The 20,162-nt window shown below is 34.8% G+C and overlaps 1 protein-coding gene across 1 annotated transcript; it reads right to left on the reverse strand.

Annotated features, from left to right (window-relative positions):
* Positions 1–550: 550 nt before the first annotated feature.
* Positions 551–19,382, reverse strand: LOC110115258 (alanine aminotransferase 2). Its single transcript, XM_020848449.2, has 15 exons — positions 19,052–19,382; positions 15,427–15,477; positions 7,711–7,761; positions 7,567–7,632; positions 7,424–7,485; positions 6,858–6,936; positions 6,674–6,778; positions 6,452–6,562; positions 6,170–6,307; positions 3,828–3,902; positions 3,538–3,658; positions 3,229–3,383; positions 3,011–3,085; positions 1,023–1,226; positions 551–931 (listed from the first exon to the last, which is right to left on the reverse strand). Exons 1-15 carry the CDS (start codon positions 19,220–19,222, stop codon positions 815–817), a joined length of 1,581 nt encoding a protein of 526 aa, XP_020704108.1. The 5' UTR covers positions 19,223–19,382; the 3' UTR covers positions 551–814.
* Between the last annotated feature and the right edge of the window lie 780 nt (positions 19,383–20,162).

A 20,162-nucleotide genomic window follows, 5' to 3' on the forward strand; every position in this document is an offset into this window, starting at 1 on the left:
GTTGTTTTATTAATTCAAGGTGCTACGTACATTAGAAAAACCCCAATTTTTTAAACATTTATGATTCACCACAGTTTCAGCCTTATATGATTGAAGCCTCCAAAGAATTTTATAATATGTAAATAAAAATGTAATATAACAGGAATTTATAAAAAGTATGGATGCTATAAAAATTTCAATCTTTGGATAACAAGAAATATATTTCTAACACCAAGCAATCAAATGAGTCATCACAACAAAGGCTTTTTTGAGGATTAATTATTTTGTATAGATGAAAACCAATCAGAATACGTCACATCATCCATTTGCTCAGTACCGCAGCTTGATACTACTCGGTACCGCTAACATGACGCATTCTAATTGATCTCTGGACAACATTCTGCGTATGGCCTCCACACAATAATTTCTCTTATTTGAGACAGTTTTTTTATTACCATCAAAAATAACTTTTTAGTACAAAAATATTTAGTTTCAAAAATTTTTGTAAAAGTTAGCTTTGAAAAATAGTAACTGCATCAAACAAAGCCAAAAAATCAAGAGAAGGCACAGGTGCTTAATCTACAACTTAAATCAAGGTTAAGGTTTAAGCATCAGGATTTATTTCAGAATCATAAACAAAATGGAAGTCTCTCTCTCTCTCTCTCTCTCTCTCTAAAGTTTTATCATGGTACATGTTTTTTCCTGCCGCCTATGACAAAAAAATCATCATCAATAGGAAAAATTGCAATTACACTGATCACAAATAAAACATGAATGTTCAGTAACTTTATTTTTGAACTGATGCAACGAAGAAAAAGCATCAGTAATTCATTTTCTAGTTCCGGAATTCTTCCATAAATGATTCATGGAATGCCTTGAACCTGGAGATGATAGCAGGGATCTTCTCTTCCTGAGGTAGAATTGTAAATCTTATGTGCCATGTCCCAGGAACCTTCAACCAGAGCAAGGGGAAAAAAACTGAGATGGATAAGAAAAAGAAACTGCAACTCTCAAGCTGATGGAATCAGTACAAGAAAGCTCACCTGGCCAAAGCCGGAACCGGGAACGACCACGATCCCGGTGGCATCAAGAAGGCGGCGAGCATAGAATGTATCAGGTACTGAGTTAGCCGCCTTGGCAGCCTCAATTGCCTTCTTTGGCAAGTGAATACGGGGGAAGAGATACATGGCCCCCTCTGCCTTATTGCAGATCACACCTTCTAAGCTATTGAAGGCATCTTCTAATGCCTGCATTGAATATAAGAGGAGAGTTCTTTATCAAACTAATTTCTACATATGAAACTGTATAGTTGACCAGTGTATGACTATACATTTTGATTTTTGAATGGTAAACCAAAAGTTAGACCTTTTTCGTTGTAGTAAAAAATTAAATCTCATTATTAAACTTATCCCAATAATTTGGGGGCAGCTATTCAAATCCTCTAATCATTTTAGTTACATTTGCAAGAGGATGTACTTTGGTGTATGCTTTTTGCTGATGATATTCTTCTTGTTGATAAGACTAGAGAAAGAGTTGAAAGTAGACTTGAATTATGGAGGTCAACATTAGAGGTTTTCGCTTGAGTAGATCTAAAACGGAATATATGGAGTATAATTTTAATAGTAATAGACCTAGTGAGGGGATTGTGACTTTGGGCGATCAAGTCATTAATAAGAGTACACGTTTTAGATATCTTGGATCTATTGTTCAGAGTGATGGTAAAATAGATTGGGATATTATCAGCAGAATTCAAGTTGGATGGTTGAAGTGGAGGAATGCATCGGGCTTATTGTGTGATAGAAAAGTACCCCTCAAACTTAAGGGAAAATTCTATAAGATGGTAGTGAGGCCTGCAATGCTTTATGGTGCTGAATGTTGGTTATTAAAAGAGAAGCATAATACTAAGTTAAGTGTGACAGAGATGAGGATGCTCAGGTGGATGAGTGGCTTTACCCTTAGAGATAGGATACGAAATGAGCATATACGTGAAAAGGCTGGAGTAGCTCCAGTAGAAGATAAGATTAGAGAGAGTCGCCTTAGATGGTTTGGTCACATAAAACAGCGGCCTTCCAATGACCCGGTTAGGAGAGTAGATGTATCAGATTTGACTTAAGTTAAGAAAGGTAGAGGCAGACCTAAAAAGACTTGGTTAGAAAATATTAGGAATGACCTTTCTTTATTAGATTTAAACGAGAATTTGACCTTTAAAAGGACACAATAGAGAAAAAGAATTCATGTAGCCGACCCCCACGTAGTGGGATAAAGGCTTGATGTTGTTGTGTTGTTGTTGTTGCAAGAGGTGTTAACTCTATTTCACATGAATTTTTATATTGTAATATCATTTTGATCCGTTTCACCTTGTTAAACTTTCAAAACAGTTTTATCTAACCATCTTTGTCAACGAGCATCTTTTACTCTCATTTGTACCAAACCACTTAAATCAATTATTTACTATCTTCAGTGATTACTATGTAAGATGCAGATTTAAGTATGACCATTAATTTTGACAAAGCATCCTGAATCCCAAATAGGATGAAATATTAATGGTTTAAAGAATTAAATTGCCAATCTTAAAAAGGACTACACTGCTGAAAAACCTCAAAATATAAGAAAAAATATGAGATGGACTTCCAAGTGCATATATATATATATATAACTTCCAAGTATACTGAGAGCAACTCGTATTAACATTTAGGTTTGTGTGCCCAATCCACCTAAATCTAAAAGGAGCGCAAAGATTTTACTACCAAGTAGTTGGGATGAACTTAAATGAAACCTTTTAAAAGAGAGAATAGTTGAGAGAAAATGAATTTGGAGAAAGGGAGGGCCTTCAAGATGGAAGTAGCCAAAAAGGGCTTTTGACAAAATATTCAATCATATTAATAAAATGATGGACAATAGCTCAATTAGCAGTCCAAAATATTCAACCATATTAATAAAATTAAAACTATTTTTATCATAAGTACAGACAATCTAAAAAAGAAGTCATTTTACATCAATTCAAGATAACAAAGCCATAATAAACTCTAACCTTAGCGCGCCGTGCTAAAGATAACAAAATTCCATCTCGCTCTGCAGTGAAAGAGTCATATGATTCATCTCCAGGCTGCAAAAATTCAAGGACCATATTAAAATGGTGAAAACAACATCTAGCATAAAACCAACTTGATTAAGATGTTCCCTTGGATTACTTGAGAACTAGGTTTTCTTGTCAAATTAGCACTAAGAACGAAAAAATTTGCCGATCACCTTCGGTGGATTCATGACTAGGCTAGCAAGAATTTGGCCAGAGATGTTCGAACAGAGATTTACAGAAGCCACCTTGTAAATCTGTTCTCTCACATCAGCACTAAAGCCGGTAACCTCCATATAGCCACCCCTCTTTCCACATTCTCCATAGTATCCTGAGGAGAATTATCCATTAGTTTTCCTCCCATAAATGAGGTATTTATACTAAAACCAAAGAATCCTTACATATGGTTACTCTCAATAATAAACAAAATATAGGTATATATATGACATCATTCCATCAAATGAAACATAAACAAAATAATATACCCTTAGAGACTGATTGAAAAGACACTAGAGAAATATCCTTGTCGCCAAGTCCCATAGATCTTGCAATCTTCTTGAGTGAATTGAATTTCTTGTCCCCAACATAGATATTATCTTGGTATACCTGTGCAAGTGTGTGGCATCTTAATTTACTTCATTGATAACCAAACACAACATCCAGTATAAGAGAAATTCAAAAAGAAATAAGATATAGACAGATCCTTTTTTTTTTTAATACTAATTGAAATTAAGTTTTAGAGGGTAAGAGACAGGCTTAAAAAGATAACACATACCTCATCTGCTAGTAGAACCAAAGATTCTTTCTTGCAAAATTCTATTATCTGTCTCTGGTTCTCCTCTGAAAGAACCTGAATGATATGGCCAAAGCAATTAAAAGAAAATGGAAAAGCACCTATAGCGAATTGATTATGGAGAGTACCCTATGGACAACAATCAACAAAAATGTCATTGCTATTGGGATGCTCTAGAGAACAGTAGACTATAATATCATTAGAATAATAGATAAAAATAATCATAATTGGCAAACCTTATCCCAAACATTCGTAGTTGGCTTTATGCATCATAATTTTCTATTTGTTCCTTTAAGTTGCACGACCTCTTCTTAATTAATCTTTTGAAATAATTTTTAAGCATGTTACCATAGATTTACCATATTTCTTTTCTAATATATCGACACTAATTTTACATATCTTACTGAAGTTTATTTTAAACTATTGTCTCATCAACATCATCATCATCAGCCTCATCATAAATATTTGAGATCAGCTTTATAAATCCTCAATTTTCATCCGTGCTAATCAGTGAGGCCTACGGTGTTAAACCTATTCATAGTAAAACTTCTACAATGCATCTATCCAAGATATCTTAGGGGTACGCCCTATTCTTCCTAATCCTCCAATGAACACAATTCTTAAGTTTCATTATATATGTCCATCCGCCTAAGTCTATTTTCAATAGATGTCAATAGATGTCACTCCAACTATTCATGTTATGTAATTATTCTTTAATCCATCCATTCTAATTTTGCCATAGATCCACATCAACCTTTACAATTTTTCCCCACCTAATATAAATATCACTAACTTTTTTTTTACTACCAACAGACATTTGTACAACATCACCAAACTAATTATGGTTTTACAAAATTTAATGTTAAAGTCCTTATAATATCCTCTTATCGCATAATATTCTTGAGGTACTTTTTCATTTAACCATCAAATCTTAACTCTAAAAACTTTATTATTATTTATGTTTACTTTCTTCTTTATAATAGATCTAAGATAACTAAACATATATCACCAGCATATTACTTTATCTTCTAATATTGCTATCACAGCCACTCAAATTATATATCATATAAATAGTCTTTACTCTATCATTTTAAGCCACTACCTTCTAAATATTTTCTTCAATGTTTTAACTTATCACTAATTTCAATAGGTGTATCATTTAGAAAAGTAATTCAAGTAAAAAACATATGTCAAGCCATCTTAGAGAGAATATACTTTATAAATAATGATCTTTGATGTAATTCTGCTAAAATTGAAGCTCTTTGATTACTCCATAAATAGTAAATTAGTCAATGCTCCAACATACAAATCTTTATTAATTTCACTATATCTTTAATACAAACTATTTTAAATATAATCTGACCTAATGAACCACGCAAATATATAACTTAAGGGGTGACATTCTGACACGGGAGAGGGCACCAGGCTGGTCTAACAAGAGCCAAACCAGCAGGGGGGAAAAAGGAAGGGATTAGGCTATAGAGCCCATTAAACCTATCATTACATATGTGAGAAGAAGAATTAAGGAAGAGATTAATTTAGGAAGGATTTCCTAATTGAAATTCAAATTGGAGAGGGAAATATATTAGGAAAGGGGGCCGATTTAGGAAGGGATTAATTAGGAAGGATTTCCTAATTGAAATTTAAATTAAAGAGGGAAATATATTAAGAAAGGGTGGGCTGATTTAGAGGGAAATAGGAGATGATTATTTAACGCTAAGTTTAGAATTTATTTTTGTTTATGCAGAATTTTATTATTAGAGTTGATGTAGTTTTCTTTTTGTGAGGGCTTCCTAGCGGCGTCTAGGTTGTTTGGGAGAGCCAATTTACCTCTCAAATTGTAGATCACTAGTATCTTTCTTTCTTATTGAAGTTATAATAAAAAATCAGCCATCCATATTCATATTTCTGCAGTTTTTCTATTGTGTGTTTGCTGTTTTTGTCTCCAAGGCGTATCACATTCCAGCCAACACATGCCTATTTTTCACCACAATCAGATAGAGTTATGGCACGCCACTTAGGGATGACATCCTAATAAACCCTTTTTAACATATCACCATTATAAGGTTAGATCTTGATGCCAAACTTAAGGTGAATGCCCTCGAAACAACTAAATTCAGATGACAATCTCATCTTCAATTGTTCAAAATAATGATTAGTTATTGTCCCAGCTCAAGCATGGACGATATAATGATTTATAAAAGATGGATGGGTTTTAAGGTTCAACAGTAACTCACTTCGGTCAACATATAACAAAACCTTTGATTAAATTCATATAGATTCCAGCAGGTTATAAAGAAGAAAGACATAAGTCATAAAGAAACCTGTCCTGTGGGATTGCCTGGATTTATCACCACAAGTGACCTCACAGTTATGCCCTTGGACCGAGCATCTTCCAATTGTTTCTTTAACTCGGATATCTCCAACCCCCATCCACTTGCTTCATCTAGGTAATATGGGACCTGGAACCAAAAAGTTACCCATACGACTATTTATATAGAAACCATGAAGAAAAAAAAAAAAAAAAACAAGGTTTACTGTTGATGTGCCATTGAGAATCCTAAGGATATGGTAAAAAGTAGAATGCAACCAGGAAGAAAACATACAAGAGAACCACCATGAAGAGCAATTGAGGCTGAATAAAGAGGATACTGAGGAATAGGGCAGAGAATGCCATCTTTCTCGGACCTTATTAGTAATTGCATCATCATGTGCACCTATAGAGAAAAACAGAGGGAAACAAAGCAGATATTAACTAGCTATTTCCTCCTTTGCATTCATAAAATAAATGATACAGAATGGAAGTGAACGGAAGCTTGAAAGCATACAGCTGGACTTGCACCATCTGTTAAGAAAATATCATCTGCATTGCAAGGATATCCATCACGAGAAGCAATTCCTGCTGCAATTGCTTCTCGTAAGCCCTTAATGCCCTGAAAATTGTAGGAAAAACATCAAATTCACAAAATTGAAAGTGAAGACTGCATATGGTGCAGCCAACCTGTTTCCTACCTGACTGTGACTATAAGCGCCTGTAGCTCTACCCGGTATTACATCTAAAATATCCCATGCTCTTGCTATGGCATCAGCACTGAAACAAAAGATAAAACATGATATCTTTCACTATGTAATATACCATGCAAAACAAACAAGTGCATATACGATCATTCACTAACATGCATTGTGTTTAAAACATTTACTACGCTTTCTAAGAGTCGTATATAAAAATAACCAAAAAGCAGGAAATATGTTGGCTGATAAAAGAGGCACACAAAAATAGCAGTTTTAAGCTACAAAGCTCTGAACTGTTCCCACTTTTAGATCAAAGAAAAAAGAATAAGGCTTAGTTTGGGATGGCTTTCTTACTGCTTCTTAAAGCAACTTTCTAGTTTATTTTTATACTAAAAAGATGCTTTAAGAAGCAATAAGAAAGCCGTCCTAAATGAAGCCTAAGTCAACCATATTGAAGAGTACTTACACTCTAATACTTCTTAAACCTTAAAATGTTGCTTGTTTAGGAAATTGCAAATGTAAATAATTTACAATGTGTTACAATATCATACTTTCTTGAGCCATACCTAAACAAGCCATGAGTTTCATCCCTGTCCAAAATGGAAGGATGGTCGCATAATGCCAGAACCTATAACAGAAAGTACATTAAGGAACAGTTGAGTTATCAAACAACATGGTGGTCATGATTTATAGAACATTCAAAACAGACCTCTCTAAAAAAGGTAACTGGCTGCTGACCAAGGGACTGGGGATTCCCAATATTGCAATATAGTATCTGGTAGAATTTAAGGAAAATTGTTTAAGCAAAAGAATGGCTACTGGTTAACAATGGAGAACTACAAAATATACACACCTCATCAAAAGGATGGTGACCTGGTTTTGCTTTTAAATCTTCTTGCAAGAGCTGCACAGCAAAGCAGCCTATTAATCTTGTACAAAATGATATTTGATAGCATAAAATTTGATAACAAACAACTCAATCAACAAGTTAACTTTACTATTGATGAGGACATCGAAGATCAATGGCTACGATCGTGTTTACTTATCTTGATGTATTTTATTTTTTATTTGTACTTTTCCCTTTCTACCCTCACTTGAGGGTTTTGTCTTATGTGGCCCTAGGGGCAATTATATCTTTTATTTTTCCTTCATGTAATTGGCTATTTAAGCCTTCCCCTTCCTCTTGGAAAGGATGATGATTATTGATAATGAAAAGTTTCATGTTTTGTTGATCTCTTAGTGAGTTCACGTGATCTCTTAGTGAGTTCATGAGAGGAGAAGCCCGAGGAGGGTAATTCGCAATACCCGCCAATCTTTGGAAGAGTCCGAGGTTCGCGGTTCTTACGATCTCTTTGTGAGTTCGTTAGTTATCTCTATCTTTCTCGTATTTTCTTGTTCTTCTCTTTTCTCCCTTTTCATCCACAAAGTATTCCCCTAGCTCCATTGCCGCCGCCCCTTGGAGTCCACCCGCCGGCCACCCTCACGGCTCCGGCCGGCCACTTTGTCGGCAACCTCCCCAACCGTCCACTCCTCCCTCCCGCATGCTCCAAATTTGAAATTTGAATTTCGAATTTCGAATTCTTTCCTAATTTGGAAATCCAATTTAGGAAAGTTTTATTTGATAAATTCCAATTTCAAATTAAATTAAATTGGAGTTCTCATAACTTACCTCCACGTCATCACCCACCTTGTTCTTCAAATTTCGAAAATTCAAATTTGAATGAGCTCCAAAATTTTCCATAATTGCCAAAGTCCAAATAAGGAAAGAATTGGATTGAATCCAATTCAAATTTCATGGCATGAGGAGTTACTAATTCTCATCCTAGGTGGCATCCTCCTAATCGGAAATTGATTTATTCACACTAATCTCCCTCCTCTCCTCTCTACATGCCGCCGGCCTCATCAAGGGGGAAATCCATTTAATGCTAGTTTAATGCCATCAATGCCTTGATCCAAAATTCAAATTTCAAAATAACCCCCTTAATTTCATTCATAATCTGAAATTAATTTCAGATTATGAAATGAAACTCCCATTCCCCTCTCTTGAAACCGCCGGCCTCCCCCAATTGAGCTCCCCATTAATTCCCCACTTAAGGCCTTAACTCCATTTGATTTGAATTTCAAATTCAAATCAATTCCCTCCTAAATGAATCAAAATCTGAAATTAATTTCAGATTTTGATTAATTCATTCATTCAACCTCACTTAAACCTGAACAAAATTTTCTGCCTTCACCCAGCAGCTGGCCCACCATCCAGAGTTTCCTGTTTTGCTGTCCAGGAATATCCCGCCAGCCACCTGCTCCTTCAGAACTGAGAAATCAGCAATTTCATCCTGCTGATCTGCTGATTGAATAGTCCCCATCGCAGCCCAGAGGTTTCCAGCAAGTTTCCTTTGCTGTCCAACAATTTGGGAGCTCCCATTTGATGTCCAGGAGTGCCCAAATCAACAAGAAAACTGTCCAAGAATACCTCATTGCTGCTGTCCAGTTGCTGTCCAGAATTTGGAAGCCTAGAAAACTGCTATCTAGCATCCTTGAGAACCAAAATTGCTGTCCGGAATCTGCTCCAGGCCACCTACTTCCGGTCCAACCAACAAAGCACCACCGGAACGTTGTATAACCTCATTCCTTGGGTGAAACTCTTATCCTAACGCTCTTATCTTTCTAGTTTACTTTTCGTTTATGGTTATTAATGGACTCATGAAGATCATGTCAATTATTCGCCGCTAGAACCTAGTAATAGGAAGAATTGTGTGAGGGATCTTTCATAGACTAATCTTATTGTTAGTAGGGGAATTTATTGTTGGAACGATCCATGTATGCAATGTCGGATTAGAAACTATCTTTTGAACTTAACTTTTATTCATGTGATTTAACCTAAGCTACGTGCCATTTAATATTTATCTTATCGTTCAATTCCGCATAAGATCTTGCTTATTATCACCTCTAAATCTAAGCGTGCAAAATTTTCTTTAACCAAATCATTTTCGCATGAGATAGTTTCACATCAACTATCTTCTAGAAAGAAGCTGCAAGTCTACCATAAACTTAGCAACAGAAGGTGAACTCCACCCTGTCTATAATCATACCACACTCCACGATCATTAAATAAACAATAAGACCAGCATAAGACCAGCCAACTAAAGAACTATATATTAAAAACAAACACAAATATGTCATGTGCAGACACAAGCATGCATATGCTTACTTCCAGCTCTTAAGTTAAGATATCATTTTGGAAAGCAAGTTTGCCGCATCAAAGCAATCATTAATTATAGAATTTTATGAAGTGATCAGCAAATGATTTTAAAAACCATCAAACAGTTGTCTACTCAGATTGTGACCAGTGTTCCCAAATGCAAAGAACAAGCTAATTTGATAATAGACATGAAAGAAACTTACAGATTGACATACTGCATGCTCACACACACACACACATATACTCAGATTTCTTTCTAATGGTTCTCCCTCTACAGATTTTCAAATCAAGCAAATTTGTGCTTGATTTGCATGTGAGGGTGTCTACTTTATGTGCAAAATGACTAGGGAGAATGATGTGAAATGGCTATGGAGTGATGTGACCGATCAAACAAGTGCTAGGGAGTGTAGTGGATGGCCATTGCAGAAAGGATAAAATGAAGGGATATATCTCTTCACTTGGTTTTTAGTTGTATAAAATGTTTTAAGATTGAAATGAAGATATTTACTTATATGCTTTGGAGAGAAATTCCAAGTTGCTTGGAGACTATTGGCCGGCCATACTTAAGGAGATTGGGTGATCTCCTTGAACTCCTACTGGAACAACCCAAGTTCTAAACCATCAAGATATTGCCTGCTTTGGCCTAACAACCTCACGGCTTTATTCCCTTGGTGTAATTTCCGAGGAAGTCACCCATCCTAGAACTACTCTTATATGAGCACGCTTAACTTTGGAGTTTTTACTAAAATTTTAATTGTTACACCAAAAGGCGACTCGATGTTTAGAATCAACTTTATTTTCTTAAATGGTTTCACAATCTCTCCTTCTCTTAGATAATTGATGTCATCGTCAATTTCCTTAGCCCAGAATCACCAACAGGCAGATGCAAGCACTTAGTTCCCATCTTACAGCTAAATATTACTCTAATATCATTTGTAACTACTCAAATTCTTAACCATTGAGATATTGTCCGTTTTGGCATAACAATGTCAATGTTTTGTCCCTTTGGTATAATTTCTTAGGGGGTTACCCATCTTAAGACTACTCTTGTACGAACGTGTTTAACTTAGGAGTTTCTACTGAAATTCTAATCATTATACCAAAAGGTGTCTCGATGCTTAAAAGTTCAACTTTATTTTCTAAGGGATTTCACACCTACTTTGATGAGTATTTTTTTTAATTTCATGCACATTACTTTACTATACTTTTTTTTCTGTGTTCTTCTCTTAGAATTCCATTTTAGAAAAATCTCAAATCTCATTTCATACTTCTTAATCCAAGTAAAATTACACCTAATTGGAGTTGGCTAGGTTTTTTGGAATTGTTGGACCAGTTCCACTATTGAAAGTGTTTGGCCAGCCTAAACTACTCAAAATCCCACCAAAATCTCTAGATCATCAATATACATCTTATACTTCAATAACCATTGGAAATACCTCTTAATCTTTTTTTTCCCTCCTTTGATCCAACTTATGCTTGCTCAGAGAAGTTCCCTCTTGTTACTCTCATGTTGAAAATCACTAGATACCCTTCACTCGGTGACGCTTCTTCTTCAGCTTTATCGGATGAGTCTATTTTATATGTTGGCTTTTGCTTCTTCCTAAATGTGGATTTACAACTGTGATGAATAACTGAAAACCTAACAAACATCTAGTAGCTAGCTCTAGATTTAAGATGACAATATCAAAAGTTAAGAAGTCGAAGGCCTTAGACAAAAAAAAAGTATTAATAAAAAGCTACCATATTACTAGTGGCATAGACCTAACTAGAGTATCTGTTGATGTGCTATAAGATTGCTTTATTGTAGGGGTGTCAATTTTGGGTCACAGGTCGGGTTTGGGTCGAACCCGAAACTGACCCGGAACTATTCGGGTCAACCCGAACCCGATCCGTTTTTGAAAACGGGTCAGTTTTCCTGACCCGAACCCAACCCGCTTCGAGTCCGGGTCAACCCGACACGACCCAAATGACCCGTTTCCAACAAAAAATTGCTAGTTTTCGGGTCAAAAACGGGTCTATCTCCTCTTTTTCGTGTCAAAATCGGGTTTTCGGGTCAAAATCGGGTCAAAGGGTTAACCCGACCCGATTTTTGAAACGGGTAGAAATGTTGAACCCGAACCCGACCCGTTTCGGGTTGACCCGAACCTGACCCGTTTCGGGTTCGGGTTAACCCGAACCCAAAATTTTCGGGTCGGGTTCGAGTCGGGCTTCTGGGTCGTGTCAAATATTAACACCCCTACTTTATTTCTTTTTAATCTTCTATTAGGCTATTATTTTGGCCATCTTGATGTGCTAATTTTCTTTTTGTAATTAATCTTGAGGCTGTGATGTCGTTTACTAGTTTTACATCTTTAATAAACGAGATCCAAGTTTAACTCACTTCACTCCTAGAGCTAACTTAAAAACATAAAATATCAAGACTAAAAAAAGTTCGGTTGTTTCACTAATATCGATTTATGAATTGAAACCATAGAGTGAATTCTAAAGGTGGTGCAGATCACTATAGAAGCAAATTCTTTGATAATAATAATAATAAAAAAAAGAAACATCAAGGATAATCAGATTGCAACCTTCAACACTGCCCATAATTCAAAAAGAGCGAGACAAAAAGGATGCATGAAAACTAGAGGCACATTAAATGTAGGAATAACATCAAATACAAAATAAACAAGAAAAAATTAATGATATATGAAAAAAAAATGTGAACACATTAAATGTTAGATAATAACATTTGAGTTGGGTTTTCAGTTCTAAACATAAATTTAGTGTCCTACCTTCTAGTGCTAGATTACATCTGATAAGTAAATGAGGTGCACTTATTACAAAGTTGATATAAACGTAGAAGGTTTAGATAGCTACATGCAGCTTAAACTTTTAAAAATTCCATATAGGTTTGTGATAAGCTATCCAAGCCTCTTTAAGTATTTCCTCAAACTAGAGAGAAATTTGGGGGGGGGGGATTTATTTTGACCCTTGGACTTCTAGTGTTCTCGGATGGGCCTAGATTGCTTGATATTGAGCTCAAAATGTTGGAATTCTACTTAGTGCTAGCTCATTAATGTTGACCTGAAGTTTTAGTTCATTTAATGGATGGATATATGAATGATTTTTGGAAAGAAACCTGAGGCTTTTCTTGGATAGCTTACGAGCTATGCCACTTCTTCCTCTCCTTGTCTAGGAAAGCTTGCGATCTTCTCCTCTTTCTTCTCGGGCTTCTAGGGCTTCTACCCTCTTTCGTCTCTCCGCAAGTACCCTTCCACATGTATCCTTCTTCTCAAGGCAAGCAAGTTTAAGAAAATCGTTATGTCTTTAATTTGTGATTGTATCAAGTTTATAAGAGTCATAAGTTGTAAGGTGTTTATGTCAGAGTTTATGATGTGATTTTTGGAAGTCACAACCTGCGGGTTTGCTTGAAAAAGCTTGCGAGCTTTGTCCAACTTATCTTCTCTTCTTCTAGGAAAGCTTGCAAGCTTGTCCTCTCCTTCGTCTCGGCTTCTTAACTCTTTCTTCTCTCCGCAAGTTTACACCCCACCTGTATCCTTCTTCTCAAGGAAAACAACTTTAGAAGTTTATGTTTATGATTGTGTAAGCGTCGTTTGTAAAAGTCAAAGTTTATAAGTCTTTCATTTTATTATATAAAGTTAGGGTTTATCGTATTGGTGTTCTTTTGGGTATTTTGTGAGTTTCTTTTATATAAGAAGTCTTTGTTTGTTTTTTGTGATAAAAAATTTGGGTCTCTCTCCCAAATTTTTGATTATATCAATTTGGTATCAGAGCAAGTTAGGAAGTCCTAGGTTTATGAGTCAGTTTGTCGTGTGTGTCTTGATGTCATGAAAGTTTTGTTTGTAAGGTCAAGTAAATCTTGGTGAGTCATAGCAATTGTTTTGTGAGTCTTGTGAGTCTAGACTTCTTTAGGTTGAGTCATTCTTTCTTTGAGTCTTGTTTTGTTGAGTCCTTTTAAAAAAAAATGGAAAAAGAGAAAAAGATGGATTCAATCAAAGAAGTAAGCAAGCTTGAAGATCCTGAAGTCCCTCTTCCGATGGACAGATGGATTCCAACAAAAGGTGATTCAACAGATCCACTACAAGACAGATTATATAAACTTCAATATCACATGTTCTTATGTGATGAGAAATACAAGAAAAGGAAGAAGTATCTTCAAAGACAATTCGAGCAAGAGCACGAAGAAATTTTGAAAAAATTTGAAGCAAAAATTCAAGAACTGGATGCACCGTCTTCGCCTCCTCAGAAGAAAGCTAAAGGCGACTTATCGGGAGATGAGTTTTTCAAGTAAGGGAGTCTGATGTAGGCAAGGGGGGGTCAAAACAAGATGAGGATTTGTTTTGACCCTTGGACTTCTAGTATTCTCGGATGGGCCTAGATTGCTTGATATTGAGCTCAAAATGTTGGAATTCTACTTAGTGCTAGCTCATTAATGTTGAGCTGAAGTTTTAGTTCATTTAATGGATGGATATATGAATGATTTTTGGAAAGAAACCTGAGAGTTTTCTTGGATAGCTTGCGAGCTATGCCACTTCTTCCTCTCCTTGTCTAGGAAAGCTTGCGAGCTTCTCCTCTTTCTTCTCGGGCTTCTAACCTCTTTCGTCTCTCCGCAAGTACCCTTCCACATGTATCCTTCTTCTGAAGGCAAGCAAGTTTAGGAAAGTCGTTGTGTCTTTAATTTGTGATTGTATCAAGTTTGTAAGAGTCATAAGTTGTAAGGTGTTTATGTCAGAGTTAATGATGTAATTTTTGGAAGCCATAACCTGCGGATTTGCTTGGAAAAGCTTGCGAGCTTTGTCCAACTTCTCTTCTTCTCTTCTTCTAGGAAAGCTTACGAGCTTGTCCTCTCCTTCGTCTCAGCTTCTTACCTCTTTCTTCTCTCTGCAAGTTTACACTCCACCTGTATCCTTCTTCTCAAGGAAAGCAACTTTAGAAGTTTATGTTTATGATTGTGTAAGCGTCGTTTGTAAGAGTCAATGTTTGTAAGTCTTTCATTTTATTATATAAAGTTGGGGTTTATCGTATTGGTGTTCTTTTGGGTATTTTGTGAGTTTCTTTTATATAGGAAGTCTTTGTTTGTTTTTTGTGATAAAAAATTTGGGTCCCTCTCCCAAATTTTTTATTACATCAAAAAGTCAATATTTCATACATGGCAATTAGATTAAAATACTTTAACCAGTCATTACAATCATATTAACTACCATACTCAGGTCTTATAAGAGAAAAACCATTTTCATAGTCAACGAACAATAAAACAAAAAAAATATTATGATTATGCGATCTATAACACAATTTATAGTTAAAATTCAATTTTTTTATACCCAAAAAAGAGGGAAAAGACGGGCATGTAAAAGCAAATGAGAATACCTGAGCATGATTAACAATCTCTCCACGAACAGCATATTCACATTTTAACACCTATATAAATTGGGAATTTGAGTATGGAAACCATAAAATACAGGAAAGACAAAAAGGAAGAACATAATTTCAGTGATACATAATAAACATATAATGTAAGGATTAAACCAACACTCAAAAAACTTATAGGCTTTACACATAATATATTACCAAATGATGCAGCTTCAAAAAAGTATCTTAGGAAAAATTCAAGTTTCTGAAACAAAAAAACACGAAAAAGGCCATTCTGAACAAGTCGAGCTCCTTGCTAATAATAACACATGCTAAGCATCAACGAAAAGTATATAATTAACATTTTATTAAAATGACAGAAATAAATCAAGACATCAATCCGCCTCTTTTCCTCCATCATGCACGTACTGTCAATAAATGCTATGGAGAATCAAAGTTTAGAGATGGGAAATCACCAGAATTTGCAGAATAACAAATTAAGCAATAATAGAAATATCCAAAATAAAGAATTAACATGCCCAAGATTTAAATTGATGTACTTCATTATCATTTTTTCACCCTATTTACGAATCTTTTTGAGTTCATAAAACAAATGCCATGCTGCTCCTTGTAGTTGGCTCCTGCAAGTTATTTCTATTATATTTTTGTTTAATTAATTTTTCTAAGAATTTGAGTTCATCACATCAAAAAAAGATGTTGCAAAAAGTTACAGCGTTATCAACTAAGTAAGAGAAACTTTCATATTATTCATAATTATAAGATGATTTAATTATTTCAAACTCAAAGAGACAACAATCAATAACTACAAGATGATTTATGAGTTAAGCAATAAATATTGCAAAGGGCTTGCTTTTGGTTTGAAGGAATTGAAGAGAGGGAATGAAAATTAAATGAAAAATAGAAATGAATAAGGCTGTTTGGTATACTATTTTAGGCAGGATTTAAGCAAGATTTAGCATAAATCCTGCCAAGTAGGATTTTGGGGACTTGAAATCCTAATCTTTTGATAAATCCCATTTTGATCCCATTATTGATTAAATCTAGGAATTTTGCAAACCCATCATTCATAAGATTTAATGGATTTTTCACTGTCACAAACAATTATCAGATTTTAATCATCTCACAATTTACTAAATTTAGATATACAGAATTCACTAAATCCTACTTGTAATTAAACAGCCCCTTGAAAGAGTTGAATTTAAATTAGTTTTCATCCATTTGTTGGCTAAGGAGAAATTGTGCTGCAAATAATTTAGTTTTTTATTATTTATATAATAGAATAGATGCTAACGAGGACGAATGATATATGTATAAGTTAGTCAAGCAGAGAGATAAAATAAGTAAAGATTTAGTTCAAGTGAACTGCATAAATGATGAAGATCAAAAGTATTTTTATTAGAAGTAAATATTAACAAAGATGAATAAGTTATTTTGATAAGCTTTTCGATGAAGACTGTGATAATACAATTGACATTAGTAAGTAACAACCCTAGCACCTTAAATGAAAATAAAAAATTTTGTTTTATCGACATATTAATATAACTAAAGTTAGAGAGGCTTTAAAAAAATGAAGTGTAGAACAACTGTTGGACATAATAATATTCTAATAGAGGCATACAAATGCTTAAGAGATGAAATAATTTCTTGGTTTACAAATTTTTTTAATATTATTTTGAAAACTAAAAAGATTTCATATGAGTGGAGAACGAGTGCATTGATTTCTATTTATTAAGAATAAAGGTGATGCACAAGAGTGTGCTAATTATAGAGGAATTAATTTAATGTGTCATATTTTAAAATTATAGAAGAGAGTTATTAAGCATAGGTTATGACGTGACACTATTATTTCTCAAAATTAATTCGGATTCATGCCGGGTAAGTCTGCTATAAAAGCTATACATTTATTAAGAGGTTTGATGGTGAAGTATAGAGAGAATAAGAAGGATATGCATATGATATTAATTTATTTTGAGAAAACTTTGATAAAGTTCCAAAAGAAATGCTCTGGAGAGTTCTAAGAAAGAAAGGGATTAATAATGTTTATCTTCAAGTCATTAAGCATACGGATGTAGGAGTTGTTACTTGTGTTCAAACACAAGGTGGTTTGATCAAGTATTTTCCTATTTCAATTAGATTACATCAAGGATTAGCTTTAAGCCCATATCTTTTTGCTTTAGTTATGGATATTTTTACTAGACATTTGCAAGAAGATATAACCTAGTGCATTCTTTTTGCTGATGATATTCTTCTTATTGATAAGATTAGAAAGTGAGATGAAGAAAAACTTGCATTGTGAAGGTCAACTTTAGAGTCTAAAGGCTTTCTTTTGAGTGGATCTAAAACCGAATATATGGAGTGTAATTTTAGTAGTAATAGATCTAATGAGGAGATTGTGACTTTGTGCGATAAAATCATTAATCACAGTACACATTTTGGATTTATTGTGTCCATTGTTCAAATTGATGGTGAAATAGATGAGGATATCATTAGTAAAATTCGAGTTGGATGGTTGAAGTGAAGGAATGCATCAGATCTATTGTGTGATAAAAAAGCACTCCTCAAACTTAAAGAAAAATTATATAAGATGGTGGTGAGACCTATAATGCTTTATGGCGCAGAATGTTGGTCGTTAAAAGAGAAGAATAAAATTAAGTGTTGCAGAGATAAGAATGCTCAAGTGGATAAGTGACTTCACTCTTAGAGATAGATGTAAAATGAGCATATATGTGAAAATTTTGGAGTAGCTCTAGTGATAGATAAAATTAGAGAGAGTCTCCTTAGATGGTTTGGTCACATAAAACGTCAGCTTTTCGATGGAAAATTTATTGCGTGCGGAGTTCGGACGCCATCCAAACTCTAATCATGTGAAGACACGTGTATTTTTTTTCTTCTCTCTTGCACACGTAGTGTGTAGAAGAGAGAAAAAATAATGTCTTTGCGTGATTTGAGTTCAGACAAATAGCTATGTATGAACTCCACACATAATAATCTCTCCTTCCGATGACCCGGTTAGGAGAGTAGATGTACTAAATTTGGCCTGTGTTAAAAAAGTAGAGGTAGGCCTATAAAGATTTGGTTAGAAAATATTAGAAAAGACACTTTTTTTATTAGATTTAAATGAGAAATTGATTCTTAATAGGACGCAATGGACAAGATTCATGTTGTTGACTCCACTTAGTGGGATAAAGGCTTGATGTGTTGTATCTGGCTAACGAAGATTTGAGTTTTTGTAAATTAGAGGAGACATGTGGGTGTTACAATGATCCGACAAGTCTCTAATAGAGGTATTGTATTCGATGACTAGATATACATGACTACATGAGATGTATAAACCAGGAAAGATACTGCATGTCCAGAAATGTTAGGTAGATCCGACTAAAATCTCAAATTGACCAATGAAATGGTTAGTAATACGAGAAAGAGCTTCCACCACGCAAGAAAAATCCAGAAATACACGCCACTCCGAGAAAGAAGGACCCGTATCACGAACAAGAAGCAAAAAACAATCTTGAAATCAAAATATCATTCAATGCCAAACAGCAAAGAAGCAGACGAAACCAGCACAAAAATAATCAGAAAATCCAACTGAAAAAAACAAAACCAAATCAGGAAAAAAAACCACCTTTGGGTTGATGGAATCGAGGGAGACGACCGGAGTCGAGGCAGTGGACATGGCGGCGGCAGAGTAGGAGGAGAGGAATGAAAACGGTGACGAGACGGCAGCGGAAGATTGAGGCGCAAGAAATGAGCGAATAAGTAGCCTTTTAGCCCTTTCCGCAGCGACTCGCCGCATTGCTATGAGGTCCACAAAGTCGTGGGAGTATTTATTCTTTAATCTTCCGTGTCAAATTTGAAGCCAACGATAGGTTGAGAACCAGAAGAAATTTTTTGAGCGAAGAGGGACGGGAAACTTCCTTATTTCCGTTTAGAATACCTCTTGTTTTTGCCGAAGTCGCCCCCGACCAAAATTTTTAAATAAAAGACAGCTTAAATATATTTAAAAACGGTCCATCCCGTGGAAACTTTTATTACTTCCGGTGTAAGACGTAGAGGAACGTTCGGTCAGAGGTAATTTCTGGTCAAAAAAATTAGGTATTTGCTCGGTACAACTAGGTATTATTTGATAATAATGAGGAATACCGTTCTCTGAAGACCAATACTGAATTATACAGAGCTTTACCGAGAAATACCGAGTTGTACCGAGTTTTTCTGGGAAAAACTCGGTACAACTTTAGTATAACTCGGTATTTGATCGATAAAGCCCGGTATAACTCGGTATTTGATCTTCAAATGATGGTATTCTTCGTTATTGTTTGGTATTGCTCGGTATTTACTCGGTACAACTCGTTTTTTGGCGGGAATTTGCCTCCGACCGAACGTTCCTCTACGTTTGGTCGGAGGACGTAATAATTGTTCTCCCGTGGGGGCTGAGTCGGCCGACTGTGCATTTTTGTAATTTTACTGTAAATTAATTATTTAATTAATAAATACAAAAATTTGTTTTTTATAGTAATTTAAGAATAATTAAGATTAAATTAAAGTTAGAAGCTTGTTCTTTTATAAAAGCATATTTAAAATATTTTTATGAAGGCCATATATCATTGATAATTGTATCATAATTAGTATTAGAGTTAAATTTTAAGCTGTTATTTTGTTTAAATTTATTATTTATTTGAAGTTATTTTTAGTGTAAACTTAATTAATTTTTTATATTTTTTCCCTAAAGCTATTTT

This window comes from Dendrobium catenatum, unplaced genomic scaffold (assembly GCF_001605985.2).
Source record: "Dendrobium catenatum unplaced genomic scaffold, ASM160598v2 fragScaff_scaffold_72, whole genome shotgun sequence".
NCBI classification, from domain to species: domain Eukaryota; kingdom Viridiplantae; phylum Streptophyta; class Magnoliopsida; order Asparagales; family Orchidaceae; genus Dendrobium; species Dendrobium catenatum.

Coding starts and splice junctions, on each gene's coding strand:
- LOC110115258 (XM_020848449.2), bottom strand. CDS start 19,222: ATGCGGCGAGTCGCTGCGGAAAGGGCTAAAAGGCTACTTATTCGCTCA. Junction 6,937..7,423: donor GAAACTCATGGCTTGTTTAG/GTATGGCTCAAG, acceptor CTTTTGTTTCAG/TGCTGATGCCATAGCAAGAG. Junction 3,086..3,228: donor TAGTCATGAATCCACCGAAG/GTGATCGGCAAA, acceptor GAATTTTTGCAG/CCTGGAGATGAATCATATGA.